The following is a 24,238-nucleotide window of genomic DNA, read 5'->3' as shown; positions in this document are numbered from 1 at the left end:
TGGGCGTTTACATGCATAGAAATATTCTCAATGTCCATTTACACATCTTGTGTAAATGCGTATGTTTGTGAGTTTTCCTGGATGCTGTGAGTCGCTCGGCTTACTCGGACCGCTTATACAATTTTTTGAACCTCACAAAGAAATTCTTTGTTTCCACCCGAGTAAACCTGTCAGTGTAAATATGCAGTTAATATTTCAGTGTTAGCAGGCATTTTCTGTTGTTTTTTTAATTTAAAAACAAATGATTTCCTGCATGTTATCAACAGGCTGGCCTTTGCTTTTTTTTTTGGTATATATGTTTTGCTTGAACCAGAAGTTGGAAATCAATGATTCGCCGTTTCATTGTCACTCTGCTACTATGGCCATAGCGTACATAAATGCGAGCCTGGCTGTTTTTTTTAAGGGGTCGCTCGCATAAGAGAACTCCAGCGTCAGTAAGCTGAAGGGCCTCCTTTCCTTCTGGGTTGGCTTTGATCAGTAGAATACACTTTCAACCCCTCCCATGTTCGTGACGGAACCGTTCCGTCACAAGCCTCGGGTGGGCTGTGCTGGTGACGGAACGGTTCCGTCACGGCCCTCTCGCTGCGGTTGCGCGGCGCGAACTCCGCGCCTGCGCTAACGTTCTCTAGCGCGGGCGGGGCCGTGACGGAACCGTTCCGTCACAAGCACAGCTCACCCGCGTGCCGTGACGGAGCGGTTCCGTCACGAGCATGGGACCGCCGCGCGGCCTCCTCGCCCCCTTAGCACTGCGGCGGAATAGCCGCCGCAGTGTAGGGGTTAAAGATGTGCCAGAGCCCGGCTCTAGCCTCCGAGGTGACGCGTGGCTGTGGCCCAGCAGAGGTTCAGTGACTGAGTGTCCAGGAGACCGCTGATGCTGCTCAGCCATATGGTGATTGAGGGGGCTCCAGGCCAGTTACAGGGGAAGAGACATGCCCCTCTCCCCCACGTGTGCAGTACCGGAGGCGGGGCTACAGCTTTGGGGGCGTGTCTTCTTTTCTCATTCCCCGGCCTCGGCACATACCTTGTACGCCTGGGGGCCGCCAAATGAAGAGCGGCACGTGAAGCTGGACTGCGGCCGGGAAGAATGGATGCCAGTGGCATGTGCGCCTGTGCGGGCGATCGTGAGCGCAGAGTTCATGCATAAAACTTAACTTGTAGAGCGGGCTGAACTTGCCGAGGAGGTGCGCAGCACTTTATAAATCTTCTACCCAAATAAAGCATTACAAAAGGTTAAATCGGATTTTAAACCTGATAGTTCTTAACTTAGGGGGGTAGTGTGGCACTCATCCCACTTGATCTGAGTGCCGCATTTGACACGGTAAATCATGGCACTCTATTAGACAGACTTAAACAGGTGGGAGTGACAGGCAAGGTGTTCTCCTGGATTGAGTACTTTCTCACGTACAGAACATTCCAAGTATTTGAAGGCAATCACACCTCGAGAAAGATTCCCCTCACCTGAGGGGTTCCACAGGGGTCCTCGTCAGAGGCGCAACTAGAGACGAATTTCGGGTGGGGCTAAGAAAACATTTCGGGGGGGCTGAACCTTTAATCAGTAGGCAGAGTGGAGCTGCAGGGGCTCTTAGAAGGGGGTGAAACAACAGCAAGGCCTAATTAACATTCAAATGGTCTTTTAAAGACTGTGAAACGTTCGGGTGCGGCTGTGTGTGAGCCCGGGATCTGTCTCATCCCGACGGGGGGGGCTGAAGCCCGGTGAGTCCAATGGGTGTTGCGCCCCTGGTCCTCGTTGAGCCCTTCCCCTATTCAACGTGTACCTGAGACCCCTAGCTGACTTAGTCCTCCCATATGGAGCCCAGATAGTTACATACGCAGATGACACCCAATTGGTGGTGGCCCTCAACCACCCAGACGGTAGCACAATCGACCTCGAGGCCTGTCTGACAAAGGTGGCCATCTGGATGGATCAGTCTTATCTGAAGCTCAACAGGGATAAGACTGAACTAATGATCCTCTGCAATACAGCAAGTGGCCCCCTAGATCTAAAATGGCCAGGCTGCCTGGGACCTACCCCCGAACCTAAAGATAAAATAAAGAGCCTAGGAATTTGGCTGGATAAGTCACTTAAACTAGACCACCAAGCGGTACAAGTAGCAGCCACATGCTTTGGCATCCTAAGGCAACTAAGGAAAATACTACCACTACTCTCAGAAACCGTACTCAGAGCGATGGTTCAAACACTAATACTCTCCCGGCTGGATTACTGCAACACACTATATCTGGGCACCTCAAAGGTAGTAATAGGTGGTACAGAACTGTCCAGCCAGACTATTGTATAACATTCCCAGAAAACAATCCGCTAAGCCAGCGCTGAGTACACTGCACTGGCTTCCCATCTCAGAACGCATAATGTTTAAATCACTCTGCATCGCACATAAGACCCTCTGGGACACAGGCCCTAAAATACATTCCACTCTTTTCTCCTTCCACTGTCCCCTACGGAACCTGAGATCTGCCAATCTGTTCCTAGCCAAGGTTCCGAAGATTCGAAGGGTATGAACAGGGGGAAGCAGGGTCTCCTTCAATGCATCCATCCTGTGTAACTCACTCCCCCTGCAGCTTAGATCCACACCCACCACCTCTCTTTCAGGAAGCAACAAAAGATGTGGCTTTTCCATAAACTGCAGTAGAATATGAATGTGATCTGATCCCAAACCAGCGCTGGGATGCCTAAGGGTAGCCATGCACTATACCAAGAATCGATTAAGAATAATAATAATATTAGTGACTGAAGGGGCCTTACAGGAATCTAGCAGTGACAAGCCATGCTGTCTTCTAGAGGGACTCAGGCTCTTAGCCCTATCAGTAAGCTGGAATTAGAAGAATGCCAAGGGCAGTGTGGCTTCCTTCTTCTGTGCCAGGCTCCATCTCGGTGCCATTTAAAATAATCCACAAGTTTAGATACCGAAGTAAATGCGGATTAAGATTTTTGAAGTGCAAGCGAATCAAGTCAAGGAGGTTGTGTCCAATGCAGAGATGAAAGTTTATTCATGCCTTACTCAAAATGTAGTGTTGGAGCCCTGTAGAAGGGGGTCTAGACCTACCGAGGGAAACGCACCTGAAATAGAGTGGTGGATCGCTGACCGTCCCCTCCCCTCTTTACACCCCTACCAGAACGAGTGGAGAACGGACGCTGCCGAACTGTGGACTGGACGGCGCAAAGAATTCGGAGACAGCCCCTTTAATCAGAACAGCTTCCAGGAGGAAGACACACCCCCGGATGACGCGGCACTCCAGGGATTGGAGAAAAGTGAGGAAGAGAAGTCGTCGGCGTGTGACATCACTGAGGAGTTTGCGTGCTGCCGAGGAGAGCGGATGAACACGAGAAAAGAAGACGGGCGAACGAAGGAGATGAGAGACGGAGTTTGCTGTGCCTGGAAGAAAACCACACCATGAACCGCCCAGCCACACTCACCGAGGAGTGTGGCTCAGCCACATACGGGAACGTATGTCAGGCTGGATGGGGAGGCGGGCAGTGAACCAGTCAATGTTCGGGTGCTATCTCGGATAAAGGAATCGAGTGCTTTGCTCCCCACAAGAAACGGGCCCTCACTTCTTTGCTCTAGCACGCTAAAGCACTATATATACTAGCGGACCAGGTGATCCTACACACCCCGGGTTCCCCCCTGTGGTTGTAAACCCCAGAGAATATAATCCCTGACCTCCCTATATTTTTTTTGTTGTTGTTCCTTTTTCACATGTCCCGTGCTGGAGGGTCTGTATCCAGAAGAAGTCCCTGCAAAGACCAGGACCCAGAAAGACCATCCCTTGCCAGAGAAATCATGGACCCTGCCATTCTAGCCCGGGAAAGACTTGACACTAAGGAAGAAAATGATCTTTATAAAAATAAAACCCTATATACCCAGGTCTGGTCTCCGTGCCCTTCCTTCTACCCCACCACAAGCCCAAACCAGTAATGCAGCATTATGCAAGTGCTAAGGGGGGACCTTTTTCCCCGGCCCAGTGAAGGGGACTCTGAACTCCAGCAATACACGTAAAATGACGAGTCTCCCTTATCTTTGAAAGATATTTACCTTAAACTATTGAAGACCCTTGAACAATTGTGGATTGAGCTGAAACAATGACATTTGTCTCTGAGAGTGAATCCTGAATTCTTTGACAGTGAACCAGAGGGTTGTATCAGGCGAGCTGCTGCTTTGTGTACATTGTCTCTGCTTAGACTTTACTAGCTGGGTTCAAGGAGGGACGCTCGACATCCCGTGATTCTGGTCAATCACTTAATCTCAGGACTTTAAGTGGGATGACAAAACTGGACGGCCTCTCAATGTAATTGAGAACGTGGCTTAAAAACACGTAAGCTAAAAATCTGTGTTTAGTATACTGTGCGTCCCAACTTGTCAGGACTATTGGCTTTGTCAGTGGTTGTTAGTTGCATAAGCAGTAACTATGGCTTGTATATAAAATTGAAAAAGTTTCCACTTAAAGCCCTGGTTACACCACAACTGTGTTGCTGCTCCTGAGTTTCAAAGAGAGAAGGGCATTCCAGAGAAAAAAATGACTCTCTTTAAAGGATTTCCCTTCCCCTACAAGGCTCACCTGGCATGAATTCATGCTGTAACTTCTCAACTAGTGAGAAGTGTGCAGTGTGAGCAGCGCACATGATGTGCCTGCTGTCACTGCAGTCGGGAAAAAACGGACTGCCTTTGCCAGGGCACAAAACAGAGCCCGATAGAGACCCATTTCGAAGCCCCCCGTTAAACTGCCGGTGCTCAGCACTGGTGAGACCCGGCCCACATAACCCCTTCACTGCGGCGGCTATTCCGCCGGAGTGCTAAGGGGGTGGGGCGGCCGCGAGGCGGGGCCGTGCTGGTGACGGAACCGCTCCGTCACCAGCCGCGGTTGAGCTGTGCTCTTGACGGAGCGGTTCCGTCATGGCTCCCGCTCAATAGAACGCGCCGTGCAGGCGTGAAATCAGCGCCGCGCAGGCACGGCGGCAGGGCCATGACGGAACCGCTCCGTCATCAGCACAGCGCCACCGCAGCTAATGACGGAGCGGTTCCGTCATCAGCACGAATAGGGCTAAAGACCTGCTTAATCTCCCTGTGCCCAACAAAATGAATGTGTTAGTCTGTAACGTAACTGGTGCTCATGTAAAGCGCTCTGATACCTGCGGGTCGAGTTTGTGCTATATAAACACCCCCACATAAAGATAATCTGTGTTGACTGACACCCTTCTTAGAGCCCTGCAGTGGGATTAGAGAGCCACTCATGGAAACCCGTGGGGTCTGTACTTGGCGTCTGTACTTGGCGCTATGTAGGATCAGGTGTAAGAGCCATAAGTGTACACACTATATATGAAGCCTTGGGAGCCCTTGTTGTTCTCTTCTTAGACTCTGCCTCATCATTCAGAAGCAGAGTGTGAAATAGATCAGTTATTATTTATTCGACAACGTTCATGCCATTCAGGTAAAGACTAGTGTGCTCTAAGAGAACAAGCATTTGGAATGCAATAGATCTCGCATTTACAAAACTCTTGTAATTGCGAGACCTATTTCACTGCAAATGCTTTTTTTGTAAAAGCGCCCATGCGGCGTTTTCACTTTAATGTCAGCCGCGCCTCCTTCCTTAGATGAGCCCGTGTCTGGGGCACAGCCGCCATTAAAGTGAAAGCACGTTATGGGGGGCTTTTACACAAAAAAGCATTTGCTTGTCAACTTGACAAACAATTGCTTTTTTTGTCGTAAAAACACCCCATGCCGCGGTTTCGCTTTAATGGCGGCTACGGCACTTTCCTTAGACGAGACTTGTCTAAGGAAAAGGGCTCTGCCGCCATGTAGTGGAAAAGCGGCATAGGGCAGTTATAAAAATAAAAGTCAATAAACAGTAAAAAAAAAATCATGCAGCTGCGTGTGGCGCTGCAAATAAACCAAAGGCACTGCCGCCACTGTATGAGTGTGCCTGTAGTGCTATGAAAAAATAAAATTAAAACAATGGGGAAGAGCGTGTTCTGCCTGCAACAGCAGGCATGAGAAAACCAGTTAATCAAATCGTGCTTGGAGGCTGTTTTTTAAGCCTACTGAGTAACAACACATGTAACAAGGGGCTGTCCTCATGGGAGCTTACAAAATGAGACAAGGCGGTACTAAGGAGGGACTACTAAGTCTATTGACCAATGAAACACCGTTTACAAAGGACAATGACTCAAGGCAATGAAAATGTGGGCGGAGCTTCGTCTATATGTGAACACAGCGTACCTCGTGGAGCAGCGCCTGCATTGCCCAGGCTCGACCCAAAAAGAAAGCTCTTCGTTTTATACACATCATGCCCCGTCTGGTGCACACACTGCTGCTGAATGCCTTTAAAGCAGGTGTAATTACAGAAACTATCGTGAAAAGTAACAGAGACTGGAATTTGTACTAAGATTATTTACAACCCTATCATAGCTCCCAAGTCTCAGTTTGCTTATGAACGAGAAATGTTAGTTCCTTTAGTGTGACACTGAGTGACATTTTACCACGAGTAGAAAGAGAGCTGGTACATTCATGCAAATGGATTCTTTTTTTTAAAATTGTCTTCTTGTGTAATATAATTCTCTAGAAATTGCTTAAAATCCTGCAGCTCTCCTGTAGTGTGTATGGAAGTTCTTTAACCGACCTTCACTGGCTGTTTCATTTACAATGACATCACTGCAGTGTGCATCCTTGGCTAGGACAAGGAAGTAAAGGTGACCACTGTGCCACGACAGACAGTTCCTACGGGGCCACCTTCGAAGTCACCATTATGTGAATTCGGTCCTTAATTTATTTAATTTTTCTTGATTGCACACTAACATGCAAGATCATAGTCCTGAACTAGCAAGCACGCAGGCAGGGCGTTAGAGGTGTTCCCTACAATTTGAGCCGATTTGCCCCTTTCCTGTGTGAATGCTTTGGCCAGTACCAAATGTCTATCAGCCAACAGCATGTACTGGAATTCTGGGATTTGTAGTTTTCTGTTTTGTATGGGCTGTTAGAGCAAAGGACAGAACTAATTCATGGTGTGTTGCACATCTCTGGCTTTATAAATATGTTCCTAAACTTTAGTTCAAGCCCAACTGAGTAGCATTGAAGGACAACTCATTGAAAGGTGGAAACGTGACTGTAGCAGCTTGTGGGATTTCATTAATTTCGCTGCCGTCCCTTTATCAACGAAAATAATGTAAAATATAATTGATATCTCTTGTTGCAAAATGCAGACAACCTCATCCCAAAATAACTCTGGACATTACTGCTTTGTCCTTCAACTTGCATTATGGGCACCTCCACCAATGCCTTGATTTATCATGCTATGCTCATTCCTCTACTAGTAGATATTATGAAGCAAAATATCTACTGGAAAAGTTATTTGCAATGACAAAATATCAAATAACATTGTATGACGTGTAAATAAACAATCTTGTTTTAATTCCTAATTCCTATGTAGCAGAACTGGAGGTCCAACTGATATATTACTCAATCTTCCCATTAATAATAATAACTTGGTTTTTACACTTAATGTCATACTTTTGCTGTTTTCAATTGTTGGAACATGCATATGGCACTATTACCCAATTTATAGTGCTCAGTATTCTGTTTGAGGGAGGACGGAAGGGTGAAACAGCCTTTTTCGTATTCAAGCCGATGAACTCCAGAACCGGGGTATTTATGAGCTGAAAACATTAAACTACTGAGCACGACCTGAGGCTATGCTGTACTGTGCTGTCCGTGAAACGAAAGGTTTTTAAATTTTGAAGAGGAATTAAGAGAGTATACAGAGCAGCAGCATAAAGTATGATAATCACAAGATTTGTTTTGAATTTCAATTCTTTATTACATTTTGGCAATAATAATCAAATATCTGCACGAAAAACAAAGTGTCAAATGTACAATATGCGACATTAGCATGAGTAATACAAAGAATAACGAAACAAAAGAAAGCAGCATCAGTAAAAAAAATATCAAAAGTACCGCTGTAACGTACAAAGATAAGTTGAGACATCAAAATTTAAATATATTATTACAAAAATGAAAAAGTGGTATGTAAATGATATAGAAACAGACTTATTGAAACCTAGCAACACTGAAATACAATGAAGAATCTAAATCATCGTATAACTAAAAGGGGCCCGTATAGTATCAAACTGATGTAAATTATCATTCAATTTATAAATTAATAAATTATTTCCTCAAAGGAAGCCACATCAAACCTATCTGCAATACAGAAATGAAGAGTTGTTATCATATTAGTTCTCCAAAAACATAAAATATTAATTGTAGCTAGCCAGAGAGCCGGCGGAGAACCATTTAAAGATATGAATGGAGATATGCGGTATTTCAGAAGTATCACATAAAAGTGATACATGCTTTGTGAGAGAGAAGTTAATAGAGGAATGTAGTTTCAAATAGTCTTCAATCTGAAGCCAAAATAGACGAATAGTGGGACATTCCCACAGTATTCCCACATTTGAACTGTCACAATCCGGTGTCCTACATCTCCAACAGAGAGAATCAGGACTAAGTTTAGCTGAATGTAATTTAGCTGGAGACTAGTGCCATTTATGCAAAATGTTGAAATAATTACATTTGACTGGAGTCGCTAAGTCTTTTCGAATAGTTTTCTAATACAATGTTCCATGCTTTGTCCGTAAATTCCATATTCAAACATGAGGACCACCATGATCTTAAAGCATTGGAGGTTTCTATAGAAAATCAGCAATCAATTAAAATGGTGCATAGGCCAGAAACAGTGGCTTTAAAATGTTTCCAAGTGTACAGATATTGTGCAATTGGAGATTGAGATGTTAGATCGTGAGTCTTAGCCACACTTACAGCGAGGGCAGATGCTTGATCACATCAGAGATACAGTATATTTTATGTCGAGCCCAGGTAGACCCATTGAGTTGAGCCCCATTGTATGTAATATCTGCATTATTCCATAGGGGGCTTGATAGTGAAGACGGATATGAGTAGTCATAATCTTATGCGAATGCCTATTGTGAAGAATAGATAATAGAATTAGTGGGATTTGTACATTTCAGGTGTTTAGTATAGTAAACACCAAAAAAGTAAATTGGAAAGTTACCCTGGTTCAGTAACAGGGAGGGGAGTAAATACAAAGAAAATATTGGGAGACCCTGTGTGCTAAATGGTCAATCCGTTTTGACCAATAGATTTACTATGTATGGACAGTGTTAATATCAGGATTTTTGGATGAACTCTCAGGAAAGACTGGGGTTTCTATGCAGTATTTAAACATTCATGGTAGTGAGTAGTGCAGAAAGGAACAAATTAGGCTAAAGTGTATATAAAAAAATATAACAATTTATTAGGTACCTCCCTTAAGCAGGGTTACATTCTAAAATTAAAAACTTTAAAAGCAATAAAAACAATGTTATTATGATTTACAAATGACACAATATACATAGTCATGCAAAGTCAAAAAGACAAGAGTCGACGCGGCGTTTCGGTGGTTGCTACAATGGTTTCACCTTCTTCAGGACGTTTTTTTTGACTAGGGTTTACATCAAGATCTTCGAATTGAAGACTTCATTGTTGGCAAGACCCTCTTTTATAATGGTGTCTCGTTTCGGCTATTGTCCGTTAGAATGAAGCAAGACCTTTTCTTATTATGGTTGCCTTATCCTTTTGCATTGGTACAGAGGAGCCACCGATATTTGATATAGTAGGTTGCTCTTTGTTGGTACTATTTGGGACTCCTTTTTTCATTGGAATCACAGAAAGGAAGCGGTTTGTTCCTCTGTTTTGTTCACTCTACGGTAGGATGCTCGAAGGGTGACTTGTTTGAAGATATTATTTCTTGACTGGCTGATACGGCCTCCCTGCTCCTCTGTAACCGGAAATCGATGGAAACCCGGTTACAGAGGAGCAGGGAGGCCGTATCAGCCAGTCAAGAAATAATATCTTCAAACAAGTCACCCTTCGAGCATCCTACCGTAGAGTGAACAAAACAGAGGAACAAACCGCTTCCTTTCTGTGATTCCAATGAAAAAAGGAGTCCCAAATAGTACCAACAAAGAGCAACCTACTATATCAAATATCGGTGGCTCCTCTGTACCAATGCAAAAGGATAAGGCAACCATAATAAGAAAAGGTCTTGCTTCATTCTAACGGACAATAGCCGAAACGAGACACCATTATAAAAGAGGGTCTTGCCAACAATGAAGTCTTCAATTCGAAGATCTTGATGTAAACCCTAGTCAAAAAAAACGTCCTGAAGAAGGTGAAACCATTGTAGCAACCACCGAAACGCCGCGTCGACTCTTGTCTTTTTGACTTTGCATGACTATGTATATTGTGTCATTTGTAAATCATAATAACATTGTTTTTATTGCTTTTAAAGTTTTTAATTTTAGAATGTAACCCTGCTTAAGGGAGGTACCTAATAAATTGTTATATTTTTTTATATACACTTTAGCCTAATTTGTTCCTTTCTGCACTACTCACTACCATGAATGTTTAAATACTGCATAGAAACCCCAGTCTTTCCTGAGAGTTCATCCAAAAATCCTGATATTAACACTGTCCATACATAGTAAATCTATTGGTCAAAACGGATTGACCATTTAGCACACAGGGTCTCCCAATATTTTCTTAGTATAGTAAACAACCATATCTGTGTCTGATTGGAATATGGATTGTTCAAGCCTAAGTTAAAGTGGTATATTCCTATGAGTATGTAACATGTAAATAGAGTGGGCCAATTATTGTGCAAACCAATAATATTCCAAATTAGGAAGGCGTAGGCCTCCTCTAGTCGATTATGAGTGTAACTTTGAGCCACTCAGGCGAGATCTGTCACCGCCCCATAGAAACCAAGAGATGGTTAATTGCAAAGTTTTGAAATTATTTTTTTAGATGAAGAGTGTAATCATACTGAAGATATAGTTGAATTTAGGAATTGTGCTAATTTTTTATCATCTGAACCCTACCCCACAGTGATCAGTAGAGGTTTGTCCAACGTTGAAAATCTCTTGTGTTCTGCTCAAAAATGGGATTCCGATTATCAGCAATCATATCGTTCAGACCATCATGAAGCTAAATCGCTAGATGTTTTAATTTCGAATGTAGCCATTTGAATGGAAGGCCGCTGAGGGTAGCGATAGTAGTAATGGGAGTCAAAGTTAGAGATTCACATTTAGCCCAATTAATTTTAGATCCATAGAATCTAGAAAAAGTGTTTTGTTGAGAGATTAGTGAAGTTGCCAAGGATTGTGGATGTGAGAGTGTGAGAAGAAAATAATCTGCATAATAAAAAGCTTTGATTTTCCCCATCAGTGCTGTCAATTCTCTTGATATCTGTATTAGATTGTATAGTTATAGCCAAGGGCTCCAAAGCCAAGAGATATAATAAGGGGAAAGTGGGCAGCCCTGCCTAGTACCGCGATAAATGTTAAAATAAGGAAACATAAACCCATCACATGTAACTGTGGGTAAATGGTGCATACCACTAGTTAAGGTAAGAAAGTCACTGTCAAAACCCTTCCTCTCCATACTACGAAATAAACAAACCTATTCTTCACTGTCCAAGGCTTTTTTCACATCTAAAGAAAGAAGAACTGTCATCACTTGTGATCTCCCCTTCCAGCTTACCCCTCTGTTCCTTTGTTAGTTATGGAAGATTCATTTTGGAGAAAAAATATATTTTCCTCTGAACAGTCTGAGCAATCTATGGATATATATACTGTTTCATAAAATGTCTGAAATTGAGGCACTATTTGTAAGACATCAGTGAGTAAGACACCAGTAGAGTTTATAATAGCAGAGATCACGCTAGAGGATTCTTGTCAACGTAATTGATAGGTTGCAATCTCCCAGCCTTTTCACTACGTTCATAATGACAATGACAAATCCGAAGTAAGCAGGAGGTATAAAGACTGTTGAGAGCAAATTTAGTTGAAATAAGGTTTTTCAATACTACTGTGATTGAAAGAAGTTGACCGTAAGAGCTAAGATTTCTTTTTTGAGATTAATTCGAGCGGTGTTCATATGCTGTTTTGAAACAGCGGTATCTCTCATATTATACCCCTTAGGAATGCATTCCCGTCACCCCAAAGTGTATGTGTGTTAGTGACTGAATGCTCATTATCCTTTAAAAACTGTTCCACGTAAGAACAAAGTATTTGTTTTTTCTGGGGGTACATATACGAAAAAAATTGAATTTCCAAGGCGGTTTCAGAGATCTTGAAAGCCCCAAGTCCATGCTAATATCAATGACATCATGATCCGTCATGCTGCAGGGAACTATGTTTGCTTGTAGATTGTAGAACAGAGGGTTTTTCCAAAAATAATTGATTCTAGTACTTATGGAGTGGGGACGAGGTGAAAGTGTAATCTCTCACATTAAGGTGTAAAAGTCTCCTGGATTTGTGTAATGAAAAGTTATCAATGCGATCTTAAAAGGATAAGCGCAAGATCATCAATTTTTTGACTAAAACCATGCAGTAAACCATTGTGGGTATACTTTGTTGTACATCATTGTTTCCAGTCACACCAATTAGGTCATTGTCTAATGGGCATTTGGTTCTTTTGGTTAAAATATGCAAATATTGCAACAGTTAGCCCCTATGTTTAAGCAATTGAAGTTAGACCTTCTCTACCCCCACATTAAAAAGTGAAGCACTCAAATCCGTATTTGGAGATATTTATGCATTGGGCCAGCACTTATAGAACAATCACCCTTAAGCAATCTTGTACCGTCTCGCTAGAGCTGCAAGTGGACTGAGACCATGCACACTGACAAGGTGGCTTGCACCATACACAAAAACAAACACTTTTTTTCTGAGGCTATTTGGAGCCTTCCTCTAACTCCTGGTGCACTCTGATTTTTCCCACTCACCCAGCCCATTCTCCTCTTCTCCGTCCATTCAGGAGAGCGACTTTGTGTAGCTCTTTGCCAGCGTGGGAGCAGCATGAAGGGGAAAACAATCTGGTCATGTTGCCACCTGGACTGATGAATGATCAGAAGGCGCTGCCCAATCCATGTGAGGCTGGACCAATCGCTTGCTGCTTATTTGTTCAGACTCCTCTGTCACAACCTATCCACCCCGCCCACCAGATATCCATTGGCAGCAACCACTTGTGTCTCACAGAGGCCTGGGAGGGCTGTCAGACTGGGCAGACTTTGTTTTTGCCCCGCGGCACAGAAAGAATGTATCCGACTAGTATAAGGCTGCACTGGGTCACCATAAGAACAAGTTCCCCAGACCACCCGTTGGCTATTCAGCTGTAAACATTTTGGCACGCAGAACTGAAGTGGACCGCATAAGCACTGCGTGCATACTACTTTTGAAGCACCTTGTTTGAAGCACCTTCTGATCCCCGCAGTGTCTTAACGAGCTTTGTATGCATTACGAATATATTTTAGTACAGTGATGTGGAAACCAGCACTAAAATGTGTTAGTCTAACCCCTAATGAGTGGTACTCGGCAGGGCTGCCCCATAAGAGAAGGAAAACACATGTCTTTATAGTCCTTTTACCACGCCTACTGCTCTTCATGTCATTCTACTCTTTCTACTGGGCCAGACCACCAGTCACGACTCCAGACTGCTGTTTCATTTATCAGATAGTAGTCCTTTAACGATGCCTACAACACCCCTGTGGCTACCAGCCCTTCACCAAAGGACTTAATCTCTTTGAAAAAGTTCAAACGTCCCCCAAGTTCATCTGGGAAATAACATTGTGAAATACCAATGAAATCTGTGACGTTTATAATATCGCTGCAGTGTTATTTATGCCTATGTCTTGAGCTGAAGCCTGAAAGTGACCAAAACGGTGTCTGGCATAAGTCAAAGAGGACAGGCCCATGGTCTTTTATCAGGCAAATCACCGACTTTGTGAGTTTCACTTAGTCACTAAATATAAAAATGTAATGTGAGTGGATAGGCGAAGGTATGGCACTAACTACTACCACCTTTTCTCTGTTTGACCCCTGGTAAATAGCAATTTTGTACATTGGAAATGTATTGTAAATAAAAATAATGCATAGTGAGTGGCTGACTCTCTCTCTCCCCTTGATTGGACAGAACAGGATTCCAAACATAGACTTTAGGTCTCGCCTGTCGATGCGCATGCGCATCGAGCAAGCGAGACTATAGGGGCTCATCAACTCTTTATCTAACTGCAAGGAATCGTGGCGATTCCTTGCAGTGCCCGTGACTTTTAAGGTCAATGCGCATGCGCATTAAGCTTATGCGCATGCGCATTGACCTTAAAAGTCACGGGCGCGTGCACGTCCGTGTTTGTTTACCCTTGCCTACTCTCTCTCTCCCCTCTCCGCCCCCGTTCCGCCCCCTCCCCTTCCCGCCGTGTCGCATTTCTCCTCCCCCCTCCCCTCTCTTCCCTAAGGCTTGTTTGTTTATTTTACCCGCCGTGTCTCTGCTGCTTCCCCCTGTCCTGTCTCTCCTCCTCTCTCTCTCTATACCCTCCCCCTCCTCCCCACCACTCCCATCAAGTCCCTCTGGCCCTTCCCTCCTCCCCGGACCCCTCCTCCCCTGCCCCCTCCACCCTTTCTTGTTTTTATCCTGTCAGTTGTCTTCCTTGCCCATGTCTGGGGTAATGGAGAGTCTCTGGAGACCCGTGACGCAAGACCAGCAGAGTTGAGGCAAGTGTCCAGCCAGCAAGTTCTTTGAAAGAGGAACGGACCGTTAATAGACCCAGCCACCCCGGCTATACTGCCTCCGCCGGTCTGTGAAACTCCAGCCTGGCTCCGTCACGCTACAGGGCCGTCGCCACACTTAGTTGCGGGGTCCACCTCTTCATGCGCCCGCAACAGAAACGGAACAAGGCCGCGTCAATAAGCCCATATCACTACGCAGGTGCTCACATCACCAGACACTGCTCCGTCCTCCATTGCCACTACTTAAGGACTCCGATTTTCAAAGGGGCCAGTCAAATAAGGAACCAACAATGCCTCACTGTCTAGGGGTAGGTCCACCGCCGGCCAAGCGAGTGTAGGCACAGAGTGCGCCAGCGACAGCAGACCGGAGGGGTACACTTGACCACAAGCGCTCCCGGCACTTCCTTCCCTGCACTTGTCAATGGTTATCGAGTGTGGTCTCTTAAATATCCAGGGCACGTCTATGAACAGTTGAGGCCATGCAAGATATACACAGCAATCTCTCCTCAAAGCCTGGGGCTGGACTGTGAGCAATACAGGATCAGACCAGGACAGCGCTCGCCTCCTTAGGCTCCTATGTCTTCACCACCGCTCCCGGGTCACACACGATATCTCTTCACGGGGTGCAGGCCACCACCTAGGCTTCACGCTGCGTCCCCGCTCTCCAGCCGCCTTGGTCACAATATCCTCCCGTCTCTGGCCGAACGGAAGCAGCGAACGCCAGCGCCAAGCCTCCGCCACCTCACACATACCGGGACAGGGCCTCCCCAGCCACCGCACATCGCGTCACGCCGCCCAGCCCCTTGAACAACAGTGGGCCGGGGATTCGCGGCCTAGTCCGTCTCCTCCCGCTGCAATTTAGCACTTTACCGCGGGACCAGCACTCCCCAGGGTCACCAAAATATCTCCGGCAGTCCTGCGGCTATTTTCTATCGCACATGCACCTCAGCGGCATGATAATTAATCGGATATGTGCATGAATTCGGCGGAGCTCCGGGTCTAGGTGGCCATTGCGTTCCCGAGAAAGTTCCGCCCCCCTGTATGCCTTAATTTACTGTTGTACAACTCTATAATTTACCCAGCCACGATTAACGTCACTCAAAAGAGACCACAATGCAACACTAGTGGTTTACAAGCCTATGTGAGATACATAAGAAGCCAAGTAATTGAACGTATGCTACATAGAAACTGCAACATAACTGACTTATATACCTCAAATGTCCAACACAAATACCACCAGTCAACATTTTCAAAACCTAATTACCATCATTTCAGTTTTGCTTTGTGAGGAATCAGGCTTTTGCAGGTTTCACCCCCACTATTTCCCCCATTTTTTCTACTGGGCCTGAAATGCTTTAATCAAGATTTAGTGCATATGGTCTGACCCTTAAAATAGTGTATGGTTGATTGGCTTAAACAAAATTGGAAAAGCCAAATTTCCTTGTATGTTCCTATTATATGGTACCAGGAAGTACCTAGGGCCTGTAAGTTAAAGTGTACCCTCGGGGGCTGCAGCTCTTGTTGTACCACCCTGAGTGGGATAAGGTAAAACGTGACTCCCAGTCTGCCACTGCATACTGGAAGGGGTGTTTTAAACTGCTAACTCGACCTTGTTATTCTAAGCAATGGCAAAGACCAAACTCCCCTTCTAATGTGTGTAACTCACCCCCACAGCAGTCTTATGTATTAAGCCTATAGAGTCTTATGTCAGGGTGCAGCATATTAGTATAGTCGAACATGTTTAACATATTCTAGCATTAAAAGTCTGCAATTGTCGTTTTTACTGGGAGATTTTTAGCCCCATAAGCGAGTACAGAGTTACACGCTGAACACCTCAGCTGTGGTAACTTCTGAATGGGACTACCAAACTTGGTAATTCAAGGTATCAAACCACTTCTGAGACTCCCATCAAGTCCCTCTGGCCCTTCCCTCCTCCCCGGACCCCTCCTCCCCTGCCCCCTCCACCCTTTCTTGTTTTTATCCTGTCAGTTGTCGTAAAGTCACGCCGTCATTTTCGTAGGTCTGCTTTGCATCAGTGTTTAGCGCTTCATTCCCTCGAGGACACATCGAATCGCATGCTCTGCAATAGTCTTCTTTACCTCTATATTAAAACTATCGCCGCATGTGAGACGAACTCGTCAAGGTTATTGAATTAGTTCAGTCATATCTAGCGGAGCAAGATGCCTCAGTTGCCTCATGGCGCTAGAGACAGAACTGTAACAGAGGGGCGACGCGCTATGGAATTCTTTTTATACTTGAGCCTCAATTATGTATGAGCCCATAGACGGCACAATTTCACGTGTATTTGTGTTCACTGAAATCAACCCCCCCCCCCCTCCCATACTGGGATTTGTGTATAATAAACATGCATTTTTTTCCATAACCACACTTTGCCTGTGATTGTTGCTTACACCGCTCCCCGGTTATGTTCCGGGGGGGGGGAGCTGTCTAATGCTTTTCAGCCCCCAGTGAACACAAAGGGCGTCCCATTCCTTCCCTTACTGCAGACGCTCCCTCGTGCTGCTCCTGGCTCCCTCCCTGCCGCCCAGTGGTCCTGCTCCGGGGGTCTGGTGGGCGGGGTGTCTTTGTCCAGGCGGCAGCAGGGCCGGACTCCCTGTGAATTAAAGAAACAGCCCCCGGGTCCTGTTTCCCACACTGGCGTGATTCACACTCCCATCAAGTCCCTCTGGCCCTTCCCTCCTCCCCGGACCCCTCCTCCCCTGCCCCCTCCACCCTTTCTTGTTTTTATCCTGTCAGTTGTCGTAAAGTCACGCCGTCATTTTCGTAGGTCTGCTTTGCATCAGTGTTTAGCGCTTCATTCCCTCGAGGACACATCGAATCGCATGTCACGCCGTCATTTTCGTAGGTCTGCTTTGCATCAGTGTTTAGCGCTTCATTCCCTCGAGGACACATCGAATCGCATGCTCTGCAATAGTCTTCTTTACCTCTATATTAAAACTATCGCCGCATGTGAGACGAACTCGTCAAGGTTATTGAATTAGTTCAGTCATATCTAGCGGAGCAAGATGCCTCAGTTGCCTCATGGCGCTAGAGACAGAACTGTAACAGAGGGGCGACGCGCTATGGAATTCTTTTTATACTTGAGCCTCAATTATGTATGAGCCCATAGACGGCACAATTTCACGTGTATTTGTGTTCACTGAAATCCACCCCCCCCCTCCCATCCTGGGATTTGTGTATAATAAACATGCATTTTTTTCCATAACCACACTTTGCCTGTGATTGTTGCTTACACCGCTCCCCGGTTATGTTCCGGGGGGGGGAGCTGTCTAATGCTTTTCAGCCCCCAGTGAACACAAAGGGCGTCCCATTCCTTCCCTTACTGCAGACGCTCCCTCGTGCTGCTCCTGGCTCCCTCCCTGCCGCCCAGTGGTCCTGCTCCGGGGGTCTGGTGGGCGGGGTGTCTTTGTCCAGGCGGCAGCAGGGCCGGACTCCCTGTGAATGAAAGAAACAGCCCCCGGGTCCGGTTTCCCACACTGGCGTGATTCATTCAAGCCCTGATTGGAACCACATTGGGAGCAGCAGTAGATAACATGTCGGCGCTGGCCGTGCTCGGGCGCAGCCGGTCTGCCCTGGAAACCTCTTCCTGCACAGGATGGTTGTTGCTTTTATTGTTCAGAGACGTGTTGAGTGTTGTCGTCGGAGGCGGCGCGCGCTGTTGCTTGGTGCTGAATGTGGCTGATTTGGAGCGCAGATAAACTCTCTTCACTTGAACGCAGACCTGGACACCAAACGTCAACAAGGCTGGCCACTCCCACCTCTCTCCCTCCAACATGTGCCTGCCTAGGACCAATGTGGAAGCGAAATACCAAAGAGGGACCCGCAGAGTTACTCAAAGCTTCCAGCTTACCGGAAGCCATAACCTGCATTACTACCAGGCTCTCTTACTTATTCAACCAACTGCACACCCTCACTCACCCTCAGTCACCCTCAACCCCTCACTCACACTCAACACCTCACCCTCAACACCTCATCCACCCTCACCCTCAGTTACCCTGAACATCAATCACCCTCAACTCCTCACTCACCCTCAACACCTCACTCACCCTCAACACCTGACTCACCCTCAACACCTGACTCACCATCACTCACACTCATCCTCACTCACACTCAACACCTCACCCTCACTGACACTCACTCACACTCAATCACTCTCACCTTCACTCAACCGCAACGCCTCACACTCAACGCCTCACCCTCAAATGCTCACTCACCCTCACTCTCACTCATCCTCACTCAGCCTCAACACCACACACTCACTCACCCTTAACATCTCACCCTCACTCACTCACCCTCAACACCTCACCCGCAACTACTCACTCACCCTCACTCTCACTCATCCTCACTCAACAACCCTCAACTTCACTCACCCTCAACGCCTCACCCAACACCTCACCTTCAATCACCATCAACATCTCACCCTCACTCACCCACAAAACATCAGCCTCAACACCTCACCCTCAATCACTCACCCTCAAACATTCACCCATACTCACCCTCCCTCACCCTCAATTCCTCACCCACACCCTCAACACTTCACCCTAAACACCTCACTCATCCTCAACGCCTCCCCCTCCCCCTCACTCACCCTCACTCACCCTCAACACCTCACCATCACTAACACTCAACACCTCACCCTCACTAACTCTCAATCCCACAATCACCCTTCCCCTCACTCACCCTCAATACCTCACCCTCACTAACACTAAAACACTCAATCACCCTCACTCTTACTCTCACTCACACTCTACACCTCAGCCTCACGCTCAATGACACACCCTCAAGACCTCACCCTCACCCCCTCAACACCTCACCCCCTCAACATCACTCGCCCTCACCCTCAAACACTCACCCTCAACACCTCACACCCTCACCCTCAAATCCTCACCCTCAACACCTCAACCTCACTCACTCTCAACACCTCACCCTCACTCACTCACCCTCAACACCTCACCCTCACTCACTCACACTCAATAACACTCAACACCTCACCCTCAACACCTCACCCTCAACACCTCACCCTCAACACCTCACCCTCAACACCTCACCCTCAACACCTCACCCTCAACACCTCACCCTCAACACCTCACCCTCAACACCTCACCCTCAACACCTCACCCTCAACACCTCACCCTCAACACCTCACCCTCAACACCTCACCCTCAACACCTCACCCTCAACACCTAACCCTCAACACCTCACCCACAACACCTCACCCTCACTCACTCTGACTCACCCTCACTCACCCTCACTCATCCTCACTCACAATAACTCACACTCACTCACCCTCACTCACCCTCACTCACCCTCGACCCCACACTCACCCTCACTCATCCTCAACACCTCACCCTCATCCACCCTCAACCCCTCACCCTAACTCACAATAACACTCTCACCCTCACCCTCACTCACTCTCACTCACACTCACCCTCAACACCTCACTCAAACTCAACTCCTCACTCACCCCCACCCTCACTCACCCTCAACCCCTCACCCTCACACAGTGCAATAGGTCTCGCAGGATTTTTAGTTAAAGCTTTTACATTTGCTTATTGCTTTTTTGATTTGTAATTCTTTTGCATTGCCTACAAAAAAATAAAATGCAAAAGATTTACAACAAAAAACCTATTAACAATTCTAAAAGCACTAACTCTAATGCTGCGAGACCTATTGCATTTCTAATGCTTGTTCACTCTTCTTTGGCTTCCAAGAGTTTCAGTCAGAATGTTTTCAAGGAACAGTTCAATCTTATCTGCGGAATCGGCATATGGACTGCCTCGCATTTCAATGTTTTAGTGATTGCTAAGACTCCTTTGTTCATAAGACTTTTTTGTATCCCTAGCCTTCCTCTCTGATCTGGAAGTAGTGGCATGGCTTCAATCGAGTACGGGTGTATTATATTTCCTCCTCGGAGCAAGCGTGCCCGCAGTCGTTATGTTTGCAAGTAAAATAGCAAACTGGAAAAGCTGCTGGGCAGCAATATTGCAACACTTTTATATTTTATATTTGAGTTAAAGTACAAATCTGCCCAAATTCAGCTGGGAAAGCGTAGTTTAGCATTTTTTGGACAAAAGATGGAAGGGAGGGTGTAGAGGGCAAATGAGGTTCAGCTGCAAATAAGTAGAGAGTTAGAAAAAATTTAAATGACGGATGGATTCACAAGGGTCTGGCCCAGCATCCCCATGACCCACTCGCCACATAAGCCACACCCTGAAAAACAATGCATGAACTAAAACCCGCCCTCCACTATTCTGCTAAAAATCGTAATTTAAAATGAATTCACACTCAATGAACATTCAAACGTACGAACGTCATTACAGTTTGGAGTACATACTCAAAAAAAATTATAATTACAAAATGAAAGATTTGTTGGTTTGTACATTTTCCCTCTGGGATTTCTGAAATCCCATTTTACACAACTATGTGAAGGTTTTGTGTTTTCTTAAACCGTCTGGCGCGTTAAGCATGCTCCCTGCCAACGTATAAAGCCCCAGAGCATGAGGGGTAATGGGGGAAGGTTGTAACCCGCTGTTCCCGCCTTAAGTATCGCTTCCTTGATTTGAATGCACAACTTCCTCTCAGACAGAACTCTTGCCTGGCTCCACTGCTGACCTGTTGTGATTGTCTGAATGCGGAGCATTGACGCCTGATCCGACAACGCTTTCTGATAATGAATACTTTTGTTGCTTTTCTTCCAGCAATGCTGCTCACGGATTCTCACTTATCCAGGTGGACAGCCAGAAGGTCACCATGAAAGAGATATTGCAGAAAGCATTGAAACGAAGAAAAGGATCTCAGCGGGGCTCAGGTAGGGCTCTTCACCACTACGCTACGGGCTGTATGCTGCAGCATGATTACTGGGCCACTGTCTTCCTGTTCTTCACTAACCCCCTCCACCCCATGCATAAGGTAGTGTGTCTTCAGCATAGCATTGTAGATGGAAGATATATCATAACCATGATTTTTCATTGGCCATTGGCCATACCGGGCAGCATGGCTTCACATGCGTACGGTGTGCCCAGGTTGTGAACAGGCAATTCAGGCATCACTGTACTGGAAAAGTCATTCTCAAGTTCATGCACATCCCAGTGGTGACTGAAAGCTTTACAAACCTGCACAGCTCTGCTTTCAGTGCTGTTGGATTCAGTCTCCGTATCTAAGTGTGTCAAGGATATACCTTATAAAACGAAGAGCTGGGACCAATAGAACGGCATACGGTTGGTGTTTGGAGACTGGATTTGTGTGGTTTTTGTGTTCTTCTTCCTAGTCATGAGAAATAATGAGATTGGGCTCAAGGTAGGTGATAGGCGCAACCTAGTTGTATAGTAGTTCTGTTTTGTTATTGTACACCCATTTCTTGCATTCAAAGTTTAATAATATATATTAGAATTCTTAAGCGATGGTTCCCACATATTCAGTGCTATCTCTCTGTTTCCTTAAGCTAAGCCTATGGGTGACTTCAGCTGCTTCCTCTTCAATCGTGTAACTAAAGTTTGAGCTATAAGAAGTATGGCTAGTCCCTAAACTTAGATTGATCCTTGCTATCCAGCACATCAAAGCCCCACTAAAGGTTTAACTAGCCACTTGCTTTCTTGGACACACTTGGCGGTCTCAGGAATGTGTATCTTGGTACATGACTTTAAGTGTTGAATTGGGCCAACCAATAGATAACTCAACATAATCCCTTCTGATACATCACCTGAAAATAGCCCATTTATTGATGCCTCCCAAATTATAATTGCGCATCTTGATGCTGGAGTAATAAGTAGCGCGTTTCTTTTCCAGTTACCCTACGTCTGGAAACTTTCCCATGGCTCATAATTTGGGTTTGCGCCATTAACTGTTCTTATTGTTTCAGTCTTCAACGGTGCTATATGAGAATTGGCTGAGATGTGTGCCAAGTGCTCTTTTTTGTGGCAGTTTACCAAACATTCAGAGGCTGCACTGATTTGCTTGTTTTAACAAACTCCTTTATCTACTCTAGTTCTTTAGGATTTTGCAAACATCATAGAAAGTAATTTCCTGATTTCTTACAACAAAGTGTTGCATATGCACCCTACATGGCTTAAATACACAGTTAGACTGTGACACCCCATAATTGAAATGTCTGGGCTGGGCCATACGTGTGATGCATAGCCTCACCACTCACACTCATGCAGCACCAACCACATTATGACAAGCCCATCTCCTCATGTTACTTGTAACCCCACCTCATACATCCCATGTGTAGCTCCACTCTACTTAAATTTAGATGTCTTTTTTAAATTACATTTAGATCTTGCTCTCTTTATGGTTATAGAATTTGGTCCCATTACATTTAAGGTTCTACACCCGATCCATTTACATCATCCCCTTTCTTCCATGCCCATTCCCTGCCATTACGTTTACAGTCTATTTTTTTCACATTACTTTGACTGCATATCCTCTTAAATTACATTTAGTCTTCTCCTTCACATTACAATTAAAGCCCTTCCCCTCATATTACATTAATAGTCTGCCGCATTACATGTACAGCTTACCCCTTACCTAACAATTAAACCCTGCCCATCTCGACCAGGCAAAAAACAGACCGAGAAAACTATTTGAGCTTATCAGATCACAATCCAAGGAACAACCCCAACCACTTAACACTGCGAGTAAAGCACCCTCCTGTGAAGACTTCGCTGCTTTCTTTATCCAAAAAACTGACAACATAAAAAGCGATCTCCTTATTGATGCAAGCCTCCATTCCAAACCCCATTGCCCAGCAACCGCTGAACCAAAAAACAATGCTACATGGTCAACCTTTGGCACATACTCGGAAGAAGAAATTGGTAAACTGCTCAACACCCTGAAACCATCCAATCACCTCACGGACCCCTTGCCTGCCTCCGCAGTGAAAGACTTTACCCCTCTGCTTCTCCCTCTCTGGACTAAAATTGTCAACAGCTCTCTCCAACAAGGAAGCATCCCTGACTCCCTCAAAGTTGGTCAAGTCACACCTCTACTAAAAAAGCCCACAGCCGACCCCTCTGACCTCAACAACTACCGACCCATCACCAATATTCCCACTCTCGCCAAACTACTAGAAAAATGCGCACAACTACAATTGACTAATCACATTGAGCAATTTGATCTCCTCAACCCGCACCAGTCAGGCTTCCGAGCGGGACACAGTACTGAAACGGCCATGACGCACATAATTGACGACGCACTTCAAATGCTAGACCAAAACGACACTTGCCTCCTCATCCTTCTTGATCTCTCTTCAGCATTCGACACCGTTAAACATGAGAATCTGCTAGAACTCCTAAACACAAGAATGGGCTTATCTGGAACTGTTCTCAAGTGGTTCACTTCCTGTCTTCACAACAGGACGCAGAAATTCAAGAGCAACAACCTGATGTCCTCGCCAATACCTGTAACGCTAGGAGTCCCCCAGGGCTCCTCTTTATCCCCAACTCTGTTCAACCTAGTCATGGAACCACTCACCACCTTGCTACAAGCATCCAATGTACACTTTCACATGTACGCCGATGACACCCAACTCTATCTCAAATTACAATCTCCCAATGACATCCTGCTCCTGAACGCAACAATCAGATG

General features: G+C 45.7%; 1 protein-coding gene across 2 annotated transcripts in view; it reads left to right on the top strand.

The window, feature by feature from the left end:
* The window catches only part of MAPKAP1 (MAPK associated protein 1), a 928,195-nt gene that overhangs the window by 539,341 nt on the left and 364,616 nt on the right, over positions 1-24,238 (top strand). For both annotated transcript variants that reach the window (XM_086924702.1, XM_086924701.1), the window contains one exon: positions 21,352-21,461. In XM_086924702.1, coding sequence (XP_086780828.1) covers positions 21,352-21,461 — 110 coding nt within the window. The remainder of the gene's footprint in view (positions 1-21,351; positions 21,462-24,238) is intronic.

This window comes from Lissotriton vulgaris, chromosome 5 (assembly GCF_964263255.1).
Source record: "Lissotriton vulgaris chromosome 5, aLisVul1.2, whole genome shotgun sequence".
NCBI lineage: Eukaryota > Metazoa > Chordata > Amphibia > Caudata > Salamandridae > Lissotriton > Lissotriton vulgaris.
The sequence above is the reverse complement of the archived record's forward strand: the minus strand, read 5'-3'. Positions and strand labels throughout refer to the sequence as shown.